This window comes from Aricia agestis, chromosome 4, assembly GCF_905147365.1.
Source record: "Aricia agestis chromosome 4, ilAriAges1.1, whole genome shotgun sequence".
Lineage (NCBI taxonomy): Eukaryota > Metazoa > Arthropoda > Insecta > Lepidoptera > Lycaenidae > Aricia > Aricia agestis.
In genome coordinates this window covers 10613863-10626576 of record NC_056409.1, presented here as the reverse complement: position 1 = coordinate 10626576, position 12714 = coordinate 10613863, and the positions used below count along the sequence as shown (strand labels likewise).

The 12714-nt window shown below is 38.0% G+C and overlaps 2 protein-coding genes across 5 annotated transcripts; both read left to right on the top strand.

Moving 5' to 3' along the window:
* Positions 1-1589: 1589 nt before the first annotated feature.
* Positions 1590-3364, top strand: LOC121726518. 3 transcript variants are annotated; one of them, XM_042113909.1, is made up of 5 exons: positions 1594-1708; positions 1916-2042; positions 2396-2563; positions 2775-2869; positions 3161-3364. In XM_042113909.1, exons 1-5 carry the CDS (start codon positions 1672-1674, stop codon positions 3346-3348), a joined length of 615 nt encoding a protein of 204 aa, XP_041969843.1. In that variant the 5' UTR covers positions 1594-1671; the 3' UTR covers positions 3349-3364. The 3 variants fall into 3 exon arrangements, 2 of the variants coding, with proteins under 2 accessions (XP_041969844.1, XP_041969843.1); XR_006035547.1 differs by having other exon boundaries at positions 1597-1682; XM_042113910.1 differs by lacking the exon at positions 1916-2042 and having other exon boundaries at positions 1590-1682.
* Positions 3365-3746: 382 nt separating this feature from the next.
* LOC121726517 lies at positions 3747-6642 on the top strand. Of its 2 annotated transcripts, none has more exons than XM_042113908.1 (5): positions 3747-3840; positions 4327-4393; positions 4946-5131; positions 5715-5896; positions 6442-6642. In XM_042113908.1, exons 1-5 carry the CDS (start codon positions 3816-3818, stop codon positions 6591-6593), a joined length of 612 nt encoding a protein of 203 aa, XP_041969842.1. In that variant the 5' UTR covers positions 3747-3815; the 3' UTR covers positions 6594-6642. The 2 variants fall into 2 exon arrangements, with proteins under 2 accessions (XP_041969842.1, XP_041969841.1); XM_042113907.1 differs by lacking the exon at positions 3747-3840 and adding an exon at positions 4021-4052.
* Positions 6643-12714: the final 6072 nt, after the last annotated feature.

Sequence of the window (12714 nt, the reverse complement as noted above, 5' to 3'; positions counted from 1 at the left end):
ATAATATAATGTTTAAATTATACTGATTCATAGGCCTCAGTTGCGCAGTGGCCTTGGAATCGAGGTCATAATCTAGAATTTTCAGTCCCCAAATCCAACTTCAGCACATCTTCGTTCCTTGTTCGATTCAATCCGGATCCTCGGACACAGGATTGTGAACAGAAACATTTTTTATAAGTTTTGGATTGAGGGAGGTAACCGAATTCTTTAATTATTGATCATAAAATAAGTTAAAATCTAGAATCTTGTATCCACAACGAAACTTTCAAAATTTTCGGCTTTTACATTATTCAAGAACGAGTAATTTCCGTGAAGTTTTTACTTTGGTTGAGACTTGAGGGTAATATTAAACGTTCGCTGTATATCCATTTATTCACAACTAGGCCAATAACTTTGCAAAATTGATGCAGTATTTTAGTAAAACGAGCTAACTAAAAATATAAAAATATGATTTCTTACGAAATTGTTGTTAAATAATAACAATTACTTATAGATAAAGTATTTTTACGTTGGCTGGTCAACCAACAACGGTCAATCGCAGGAGCGAGAAAAATAGAAGACCCTGGTCTTTGCCCAGCAATCCGACAGCATAGGTTATATTAAAAGAACAAAGTATTTTTTACTTAAATGAGCCAGTATACAGAGGACGGGTCACCTGATGGCAAGCGATAGCCACCACCCATGGACACTCCCAAGTCCCAAGAGACACAAAGAGACACACGTATAATCTGGCGTTGCGAGTTGTGTTTCAGTTCGCAAAATCGCCACCCCCCCCTAGGCCGGTTTTCTATGATGATTGAGTCAGTCCATTCGTGCTGAAGGATTCCAAGTTAAAATTCAGTATGTTAATATTTTTAGCAATATTCCGCGAAATATACGTGGGAGAGCCATGCTTCGGCACGAATGGGCCGGCTCGACCGGAGAAATACCACGTTCTCACAGAAAACCGGCGTGAAACAGCGCTTGCGCTGTGTTTCGCCGAGTGAGTGAGTTTACCGGAGGCCTAATCCCCTACCCTATTCCCTTCCCTGTCCTCCCGTATTCCCTTCCCTTCCCTATCCTATTCCCTCTTAAAAGGCCGGCAACGCACTTGCAGCTCTTCTGATGCTGCGAGTGTCCATGGGCGACGGATGTTGCTTTCCATCAGGTGACCCGTTTGCTCGTTTGCCCCCTTATTTCATTAAAAAAATAAAAATAAAAAAAAAAAACCTCAACCTGTAAGTAAATGAGTAAGTGTACGCATGTCGCATAGGCTTGCGTTACAGCACCTCCCTCCTTTCCACACTGCCTATGCGTACACTCGCATGCAAGGACCTACAAACACCACCACCATACAAGCAAAATGTTAGCAAATTCGTGCAAGTTAACAAAACATTGAATTTATACCATAGCAGAAATCGCACACACGGCCTCCGTCGAGAACTGTAAACCACAAGACCTCCGAGATGTTCAATGTTCATACTAGACACAGTAAAAAATAATTCATAGGATCTGCATCGCAGTCGCTGAAATTATATTTTTATAACATTCGACGAAATTAAACGTGCAATAAAATCATAAAGCAAATTGGAATTATTCAATCAATTTTGTAGTTATGTAAAGTTGAACATTTGCGCTTCAAAATGTGATTGAATCTCTAATAGTGTAGCGTTAAATTAAATATTTGTTAACATGTACATAGCGTATATATCTTTTTCGATTTTAATTTGTAAGTATTTTGCGTCTTATTTTACTCAGGAAATATTTAAAAGGTGACAATTATCGCGCGCGACGAGGACGATATCTAATAATTTAATGGTGCCCTTGAATTCAAAGTTTTACTATAGAAGTAAAGCACTAGGATGAAAAAATACAATGTTTTAAATTATACATTATTAAAAACTACTGCGTCATAAGAACAATTATTTATTTTCAGTGCTCTCGATCTTTCAGACTGTTGCCCAACATTCTACAGAAGATAACAGTGCTATCAAAATTTCTCCAAGAAATGTGGTGCTTAATAATTCAAAGTTTAACAATTCCTTAAATCTGACAAATAGAAGGTAATAATAAAAAAACCCTGAATATATTATACTCGTAGGATAGCAAAATGTTTCAATATTATATTCATAAAAATTTAGAAATATTATATTCATAAAAACAAATTCTAATACCTCAAATCCCAGTTCGACTCTCAAACGGTTTTTACATAAAAATCAATATTTACAGTTGTCATTTCATTATGAAGAAGAATTACTTACAAAATAATGAAAGCCTCAGATTTTTAGAGCGCTTACAGACAAACGGCAAATGTCGACGAGTGTCAAAAAAAAAACCAATGAAAAAAATGCAGCGATTGCCGTCGACAAGCGCCGTTCATCTGTAAGAAGCCTGGTGCTAACTCTTTCTTCACCAGACAAATATTCCAGCCTGAAAGAAGCGAGTTCTATGATCCCAACTGGGGCTACGAGCCCTATTGGATCCATGGTGACTACTACTTCAATATCACCAACACCACCATCATCGACCCGAGGCTCAACATAAGCACCATCTGCGGAGGACCTTGCCCATATATCTTCACTATGTATGTTATTAAATATTACTATTCTAGTCCAATACTAGGGCATTCATGTTCCTGTTTCGATTTTTCGAGGTCGTGGGTTGGTTATCAAACACACAACAAAAAATTTGCTCTTCTTTGCATCTGTTTGACAAGAAATTCATGTAAAAAGTCATATTGTTTCAAATTATAAATTACGGAGTTCCCCCATTTGCTTATAATTAGTTTGTTTCAGCTACGGAGTAATTTGCGCGAGGAACAATAATATGACCCACAGAACATTCAAGAATTATTGCGAGCTAGTCGACATAGACTGCAATAATCGCATGAGTTAGTTTTGATTCCATTCATTCATATATCTTTAGAATCAAACCTCAGAATGCCACTAATGTACTCACTCACTCCTCACCCATCACAATTCACATCAAAGGGACCTACAAAATATCGAACAATGCACCTTCTATTCCACTTTTACCAATAGATCTGCAAATTGTGCGCGGCTTCTATTAAACGTTTTCTGACGGTACTGAAGACTATGACGCCAAAAATTACAAAATTATCAAAACTTTAACGACAATCCAATAGCTATATTGTCCTGACTGAGCATATTCATATTTTTAGAATGGACAATCATATACCGAGGAGAGTGTCACGAGGCTCTTAAGCCGTATCCGCTCTGGTTGGCCAACGCCGAAGCCGACATCCCGAAGCGAGCCGTACAATATGTCGAGGACTTCGAAAAGGCATACCCGAAGACATCGACATTATCCGTGTTACAGCAAGAGATGATGGAAAGAGGAAAACAATAAACAGCTGATTTTTTAATACTTTGTTTTAATAAGTTAAAAATCTGTGAACGTACGAAATCGAATCGAACTGATCTTGGGGTCTTTAGATGACACATCATCAAGATGACTGAAAATAATGATACTAGATGCAGCTTGGACGTTGTAGTGTCCATTAAGTGATAAATGACAAAACGGTGGCTTTAAATCTGATCCAAGCGCCATGATTCTTGCAGTAGGGCTGTAAAATTATTTTATTATTTTAGATATCTCGCGTGAAAATTGTATACCCATTACCCTCTACGTATGTAGTTCATATTAAACACACGTAGAGCCTCGCTAGAACATGTGCATTAACGAGACATATTGTTACGATTTCAGCTTTGATGAACTCTAATGAAAACAATACAAAAGATCATAAAGTTCGAATAGCTTCTCAAACTTCACGCTCTGCTCCCCGTTTTTAATTAGTTTCTGATATAACGCGCAGAATGGAAACAACTTTAACAATTTTGTGTATGTGCAATATGGTTTATTTATTATTAAATATTTTGTGGTTTATTTTGGGTGGGGTAGAATTCATCAGATAATAGAGGAATGAATAATGAGAATTAAGACATACTGTATCATTTACAAGGGGGATAGGCCACCAAAATTTCTTATTCTGCCCGCTACGAATAATAAAAACTATCTGCCCGTTATGAATTTAAATTCTGTACCTATACAAGGTGTAACAAAACTATGTAATAATACTTTAAGGTGTGTATGTGTTCCTTATACAGATTTCACTGTGAAAGTAACAGCGCTAAAAAAGCAAAAAAAAAATTGTGATTTGTATGGGCAATCGCCCGCGCGACTTGAATTTTTCCATACAAAGGTGAATAAGGTCACTCTTTCAGAGCTGAAACTTTTACAGTTTTACCAGAAATACATACTTACACACCATAAAGTATTGTCACGTATTTTTGTTACACCCTGTAAAACTTTGTAAATATATTTCAGACCTTTTGCTGCCTGCTCTAGAAGTGATTACTCAAAATATAAGCCCAGAGGACAAGAGGAAACTTGAGTACATAAAACCTTTTTTTTAATTTTTTTACTGACGGTACCGAACAAATTCTCTTTGCTCATTTCTAGGGTTCTGTATCCAAAAGGTAAAAACGGGACCCTATTACTAAGACTTCGATGTCTGTCCGTCTGTCTCCAGGCTGTAACTCAAGAACAACTACAGGTAGACTTCTGAAATTTTCACAGATTGAGTATTTCTGTTGCCGCTATATACTAAAAACAAAATAAAATAAATGTTTAAGGGGGGCTCCCATAATTATATACAACAAACATGATTTTTTTGGCCTTTTTGCTCATAATTAATATTAATGTAGCAGGTAGGCACTTGAAATACCTACTTACAATATTCTTAGTGATATTTGTACTTTGATAATTAATAATAAAAATATATGTACTCTGATAATAATTAATAATAAAATTAAAATAAAATAAATATTTAAGGGGGGCTCCCATACACAAAAACACAATTATTTGCCAACTTTCGCACAAAAACGGTACGGTACCCTTCGTGCGCGAGTCCGACTCGCACTTGGCCGATTTTATTTTATTTCAGAACGTACCTTCATTACCAAAAAGAGGAAAGTGAGGCAAGGGATAAAGAATACAATCCGAAGCATGGTTACGAACCGTATTGGGTGGACGGTCATTGGGTGTTCCAGACGCCCACAGTGAAGGAAGGCGAGACCACAACCCCAATGCCACAAGTCTGCGGGGATGAGTGCAGTTATCTGTACCAGCCGTATGTCATTGTCAAGTAATAAGTATATTAAGCGGTGTCTCCATATTGGCTCATGATGGACAATTATAATTAGTATAGTTATGAACATGATTTTTTGGGCTCGTTGTAGAGAGCTTCGCAATTATAACATTTTTAGCATTTTTGGACTTAACGTCGAGTTAAAATGTATTTTTTTATTATTGTATTGACAAATTAAGGCTCTTTCATTGCTACACTGCTACTTTCTAAGAGAACTCTATATTGCACAGGAGTCAGGACACATACACACCCTATAGCATTAATCATTTTGTTTTGTTACATCCCGTATTGATATAGTGGTACTACATTCTGTCTCCAGGACATAAATCTTCATACTCTACAGACCTAGAGCCTAGACCAGGGGTTCCCAAACTGTGCGCCGCGGCGCCCTGGTGCGCCGTGGAAAGGCAAGAGGGGCGCCGCGCCGTGAGTCGATCCTGCGCCGCAGGCTGAAAAAGATTGGGAATCCCTGGTCTAGATAGCCTACGGCTGCATGAATATTGAACATTTTAGTCTCTTAAATACACCTCACTGCCATCCTAAACTCAAATCATTTCCTGTGCAGAATCCGCGAAGTCTGCGGACGTGACATAGCAGATACGTCCATATCGGGTTGCCTCTACCTGGGTTTCCTGAAACGCTGTGACAACGCCGAAATGGACGACCACATGGCGTATGGCTACAAAACCTTCAACACCTACTGCGAATTCCTCGACGTCAAGTGCAAAGATGCCGAGAAGGATAAACGTAAGTCTGATCCCTGACCTAGGATTACACCTACAGAGTAAATTGGCGAGACAGTGCCATCGCCCCTCACACACCACCGAGCACATTTATGATAATATACATACCGAGTACTCGGCCGAGGACACTCTACTCGGTAGGTGTAATCAGGTCTTTAGATTAAGCTCACTTGCGACAGTTAATTGAAAGAAATCGTGTTCTTTCTCCAGTTCTTCGTATTAATAGAAAAGGCGTAATATTTTGACAATCGATTAGCAATTTTGTACCCGCAGAGTGATTACGTATTTTCAGACAGCGATGCAACATGCATAAATTGTACAATATCTGCTTTCAAACTGCGAAAAATTTGAATTGATAGGGCAATTTAGTAGAGGCGCTGCGGTTGAGAACTTGAACTAGTAGAGATCATATTATACTTTTCTATTCTCCATCCGGCGGATGCTTTTGGATTTGGATAGATCGTTTCAATCCATCGCAATATACATAATGGACCTTACAACCGTGCTAGTGTTTTAGTGTTGTGTTGTTCAAAATTTAACAAATTTCAGATTGGATGTTCGTCCACGTAGGCGCTTGCAAGGACCAGGACACCGTGATAAAAGAAATCCGGGAACCAAGCAAACTCCACAGCCGATTGAACCAATACCTACCACAAATAGAGCAGACTGCTAATGAAAGAAACCTCACAGCGTTTGCATAGATTAAACCGTTTTAAAAAAAATAAAAATAAAAACATTTTCTACAGAGTACCTACCGCTTACATCTTATAACGCCTGCAAATCCGTTGCGCCAAAATCGAGTAATGCGAGCGAACCATACATTATTCCGGGACAAAAATTATCCTATGCCCTTTCCAGTAGCCCTAGCACGGCCACCAGTAGAAATGCGAACGTATAGACAAACTGTGTTCATAAACTAAAGGTGCCGTTCCGATCTTTACCGCGGCCAATCGCGACCGACAAATATTCAATTAAAATGCCACTTTATGAATTTATACTATGACTGAATTATATGAATGTATTATACTATTATTGTATAATATGTAATAGAGTAGGATATTATTTAAATTTTTAGGACTATAGTTTGTAATAAAGTGGCATTTTAATTTAATTTTTGGGAACGAAAAAATATCGGAACGCTACCTTAAGTTTATCTCTACAGTTTATCCATACTTTCGCATTTCTACTGGTGGCCGTGCTAGGGCTACAGGATTCAGTCTTCAATCTTCATATCAAATTTTAGCAAAATCGGTTCAGCTGTTTGGGCGTGAAGAAGTAACAGACAGACACACTTTCGCATTTATAATATTAGTATGGATCTACTTTCCGAATTTCGAGTTTGTAGATGTTCTAGTTTCTGAGATTGCGTAATTAACTAATTAGTGAGACATAATATACCTATCTTAGATTAACTTTTTAGATCTTATTTTTCAAATACTCGCCTTAAGATTTCTTTTACAGGCTTGGCTAGAAACTATCGCTTCTCAAAGTTTAGGAATCGTATTTTATCGTTTTGAACATTTCGAGGATAGGAGTGTTCGCCCGTCTTGTTCTGACGAATACAAATGACTGGGGAGCGTTCACTGAGAACATAGAGCTTATTTCAGTTCTTACACACCATAAATATCATACAGAAGAGTAACTCTTCTTCCTACAAAAGAAGGTAGATAAAATTTCGTTCAACACAGCAACAACTTTTAGGCACTTCATTTAATTTAATTATATTTGTTAAATGCAGTAATTGCTTGTGATCTTCTTGTGAAGCAGCCAAACCGCTCGTTCGCGCGGACGCATATAATATAATATAATTTATGGACGCTTCACACCACGTCAGTCTGGCCCCGTGGTAAGTACCTGAAGGACTTGTGTTACGGGTACCAGACAACGGAAATATATTTAATACTTTTATACTATACATATATTTAATATTTAATACACATCCATGATCCAGGAACTTTGTGAACTTTTTGTTCCGTCGGCGGGATTCGAACCCGCGACCACCAGCTTGAGCTACCAACAGCCCACCAACTGAGCCTTAGAGGTCGTCAAATAATCATCGTCGGCATAATATCTATACTAATATTATTATGATGCTGCGAGTGTCCATGGGCGACGGAAGTTTCTTTCCATCAGGTGACCCGTTTGCTCGTTTGCCCCCTTATTTCCTAAAAAAAATTGGGAAGAGATTGTTTGTTTGTTTGAACGCGCTAATCTCAGGAACTACTGGTCCGATTTGAAAAATTCTTTCAGTGTTAGATAGCCTACTTATCGAGAAAGGCTATAGGTATATTTTATCACGCTAAGACTAATAGGAGCGAAGAAATAGAGGAAAGTGTGGAAAAAACGGGGGAAATTATTTGAAAGGGCTTAATTTGAACGTACTGGAGCAATTTTTATGTTATTTGGTGTGCCAAATAACATAAAAATTGCTTCATGTGTGCATGAAGAATAGACACGTGAAAGGACATAGGTTTCTTTTTTTGCGGAAAAATGTACCTACGGTTTCCGTGACATTCCTAAATTACGCGGGCGAAGCCGCGCGTAACATCTAGTATATTATATAAATCGAGCCTTACACCCTCGTTACTTCAATGCTTTGCTACTTCAAATAATCTAAATCGATTTGCATGTAGAGTCGGGTGGTTCAATACGAAGATGCACTACTGTTTATTTGTGGTTGCTGCTTAGTAGTAAGCAATATTCTTCAGATAAGGACAAATAGAAAAGGAACGATCATCTTTCAACAATTAATAACTGAGAGATTTCACTTTATTATCGTCAAATACAAATAAAATGTTAAAATAGACTGCTTATTTGATGAGTAAATAATAATCAATTAAGCAATCTATTTTAAAATTTTCTTAGAAAAAATTAATAATTAAAAAAAAAATTGCGAAATTTCAAATTCTGTGTATAGTAAACGCAGAATTATTTTAAGCTGGACGTAACTAGACTGAATAGTGAATAGGTGCTATGCAAAATAGAAATAAAACCTTTATCTTTCAGTAAAATATGTACAGTGTACATATTTTACTTTTTTTAAAAACGCCTTAACATGTTTACTGTTTACAGGCGAACAACAAGTACCTACTACCTACTTATAACATTTAAATATTTTTCTCAACTCAATTAGAAATTCTGTACTACTTGTAGGTGAGGTAATCGGCATAATTTAAAGATTAATTTTCGCTAATTATGTGCCAGACTAATTTGCTTAAGTCACGACGATAATTTTAATAAGACTTGTACAAAAAATGTTAATTTCAATTACAATTTAATGGAGGTCTCATAAATTATAAGACTTTAATCTTAATTTTAAAGTACTTCGCCGGTAAAATAATATATCTTTGTGTAATGTATAAAATTTTCGTGTCGCGGTGATAGTTGCTAAACTCCTCTTTAATGTCTGGACCTACGAATATCTATATATTAATACGCAAGCGAAAAATTTGTATCCCTTTTGACGAAAAATGCGGAAACGTAGGTGAATGAAATTTTGCACAGTTATAGTTTATATGGTGAAGGAGTGCATCGAGCTAATATTATTTTAAAATTAAGCTTTTATCACACATTTTTTTAACAAATAAAACATTACACACACTACAATACGCACACTCAAGAAGATGACAACTTTTTGAGTGACAAACCTATACATACGAATTATACTCTTTTATTTATGGTTGAAGTCTGTTGACAACAAGTTGACAAATTGAAAATGGATTACAGTTTTTTTTATTGAATCTTAGATACTATATTTAGACAATGCTTGCACGGCCAGTCTATGATCAGCTGAGTCCCAGAGACGAGAGTTGAAAAAAAATATGATAAAGTCAATATTTTTTTACAAATTAAACGTAGTAGTCCTAATGTCGTTGAAGCGAAGGTCGAATTTCGACCATTGGGCGATCTCTAGTACTTTTTATTATTCGTAGTCTGGACCGATTTAGATAAAATTTTGTGTGCTTATCAGGTAGGTCCAACTTCTGAGAATTGTATCAACCACTCCTCATAAAATTCTTGCTGGATTGTTATCGGAGACTTATAGTAAGATGTACTTACATCATGGTTGTGTTACTGTCAAGCCTAGCTGAGAGTTAATTGTGCAGCTTGAAATTAAAAGAATAAATAATTAAAAATGTAATTCCATTTAGAGCAGTCATTATTATACGTCTTATTTATATGGCAACACACGAAATTCAAAATCCGGTATAGTGACAAACGACCGGAACCGGAAAAAGAAGTATCGGCTAGTGGTTTGTCAGAATTAGTGGTTATCATTAGAATGCGGGCGGCCGCGTCTGAGGCCCATTTGTCAGGATCACCTTAGCCTGGCCCTTATTTATAGCCTGGGTCAGGATTAAGCTGCCCTTTGATTGGTAAAATTAATTGAATGCTCAATGCCCAATGGAAAGTCACATCGACGATAGTAAGAAGCTAAAGGGCGTTTTATGTCATCTGGATGCATTTTAAATTGAAATAATGGAGGCGCTAATACATAATTTGTTCTCAAAGTGGGCAGTAGACAAAATAAGTTTGGGAACCCCTGGCATAGACAGTCGGGGAAGGGAGGGCGCTAAGATTGCCCGTGCGTGCATTCACTTGTAGTTGATTTTGTGGAATATAATATTGCTAAAAATAATAGCATTCTAAATAAAAGATAATTACTAATTATTAGTAATCTTAGAGTAAAATAAAGAAAGAGATGTTCTTGTATATAGTGTACAGACTTGGACACTATAAAAATTGTCTTGACTCTTAGCTTCCTGGCAACGAAACCGGCTACCGCCAACGAAACTAGTATGTGCATTATGAAGGACTTACCCAGCAATGGTCGCTAATGTCTGGAGACTGAGAGCAGCTGTAATGCCTCAATATATTCAGATCACTTACAAATTATACGGACTGTTGGACTTTTTATGTTCACAGAAAAACTTTGTACACTTTATTGAATATCTTTAACTTTTTCTCCTTGGTTCCTTTCAAAGAGAACTCTGTAGACGGTACACGAAGACACAGTAAAACATATTTTAAGTCAAACATAATAATATTTAGACCCAGTAATAAAATAAAAACATATTTAAGTCAAACATAATATTATTTTTGACACATTCTTTAAAAAATTCTAAAGTTCGCTCTTCATCGAGCTATGGTGGGAAACCATGATTGGAAAACTGTTTGTATCATGCACAATCGACGTCGATCATGGACAATAATTATTATGAACACATACCTAATCGATCCTATTGGGCCAACATGGAGCACTGGAGCGGAGCACAACCACTGGGACTGGGTGTAAGGCCGCCTCCCCATATAGGCGAACGCGTTGGCCAACGCATTCGCAGACGCGTTGGCAGTGCGCTTGCAACGGCGTTTGTGAGTAATCCACACATAGGAAGGTCGTTCAGTATGCTTTGGATCGCGCCAATGTGCGGACGGATTCAAAATGGATGTTGAGTCGCTAACAGCTGTAGCTGTATATTTATTCACAGCATATAATTAGTTTGTAAATGTGGACAAGAAAAAGTTTTTAAAGGGTATTCTCGAAATAAATAAATAAAAGGCGAGAAAACGTAACAAACAAAGAAATAAACTCACTTTTACATAATATTTTATAATATTAAAATAATATAAGTAATTATTTTATTACCTACTTATTATTTATTAAATTATTACATATAAAAATTATTACATATTATTATAATTATCATAACTATAACTCCGGGCGAACTGATCGCGCGGCCTATGTGTGGATGAAGCTTGCGACAAATGTCCTTTGATCTTTGCCGACATTTCCGACCCGCGCGGCAACGTCTAAATACCTACGGCCAACGCGCGAACGCCCGTTCTACACATTGGGCCGACGCGTCTGCCAACGCGTTCGCCTATTGGCGGCTCTCGACATAGGCGAACGCGTTGGCCAACGCGTCTGCGGACGCGTTGGCCCAATGTGTAGAACGGGCGTTCGCGCGTTGGCCGTAGGTATTTAGACGTTGGCCGACGCATCTGCGAGCTTGCCGCGCGGGTCAGAAATGTCGGCAAAAGATCAAAGGACATTTGTCGCAAGCTTCGCGCTCCATCCACACATAGGCCGCGCGATCAGTTCGCCCGGAGCGGCGATGCGAGTTAACATCTATCTTGACGAAATGGCGAACAATATGAGTATCGAGAAAACATTTAAATTTATTGGGCCCTATGGGTCTATACAGACGGACCGTATTTCAACTGCAATCCAACCGCAAATTGCAGTTGAAGTGCAGTTTGAATGCAGTTGACGCGACTGCAATAGAACTGCAAACCGAACGCGCAGTCAGATTGCAGTTGACTGCAGTCGTGTGAACTTCATACCGACTGCATCCAAACTGCACTATCCCACCCACCCGCACGCTCCGCTCTCCCGCGCATGGAATCAGTAGCAGTGCAGTTTGGATGCAGTCGGTATGCGGTTCACACGACTGCACGCCAACTGCAACTGAACTGCAATCCGACTGCGCATTTGGTTTGCAGTTCTGTTGCAGTCATGTCAACTGCATTCAAACTGCACTTGAACTGCAATTTGCGGTTGGATTGAAACTAAAAACATCGTGCGGAAAATAGAATGTCCAATAACCTTATTTTTTTTTGCAACTTTTGATATGATTTTTGGTTCCACAGGCAGTTTTTACTCAGAGTACCCAACGGGTAAAAACGGGACCCTATCACTAAGACTTCAACGTCTGTCTGCATTTCTGTCTGTCCGTCTGTCTGTCTGTCCATCTGTCTGTCCGTCTGTCTGTCTCCAGGCTGTATCTCAAGAACCGCTATACTTAGCTAGATTTCTGAAAT

Bases quoted from the DNA above. Each gene is read 5' to 3' on its own strand.
- LOC121726518 (XM_042113909.1), top strand. From the start codon at position 1,672: ATGTACATAGCGTATATATCTTTTTCGATTTTAATTT. The intron at 1,709-1,915 runs GTAAGTATTTTG...ATTTATTTTCAG, and splicing joins ATCTTTTTCGATTTTAATTT to TGCTCTCGATCTTTCAGACT. The intron at 2,043-2,395 runs GTAATAATAAAA...TTTCTTCACCAG, and splicing joins TTAAATCTGACAAATAGAAG to ACAAATATTCCAGCCTGAAA.
- LOC121726517 (XM_042113907.1), top strand. From the start codon at position 4,025: ATGAATTTAAATTCTGTACCTATACAAG. The intron at 4,394-4,945 runs GTACATAAAACC...ATTTTATTTCAG, and splicing joins GAGGACAAGAGGAAACTTGA to AACGTACCTTCATTACCAAA. The intron at 5,897-6,441 runs GTAAGTCTGATC...AACAAATTTCAG, and splicing joins AGATGCCGAGAAGGATAAAC to ATTGGATGTTCGTCCACGTA.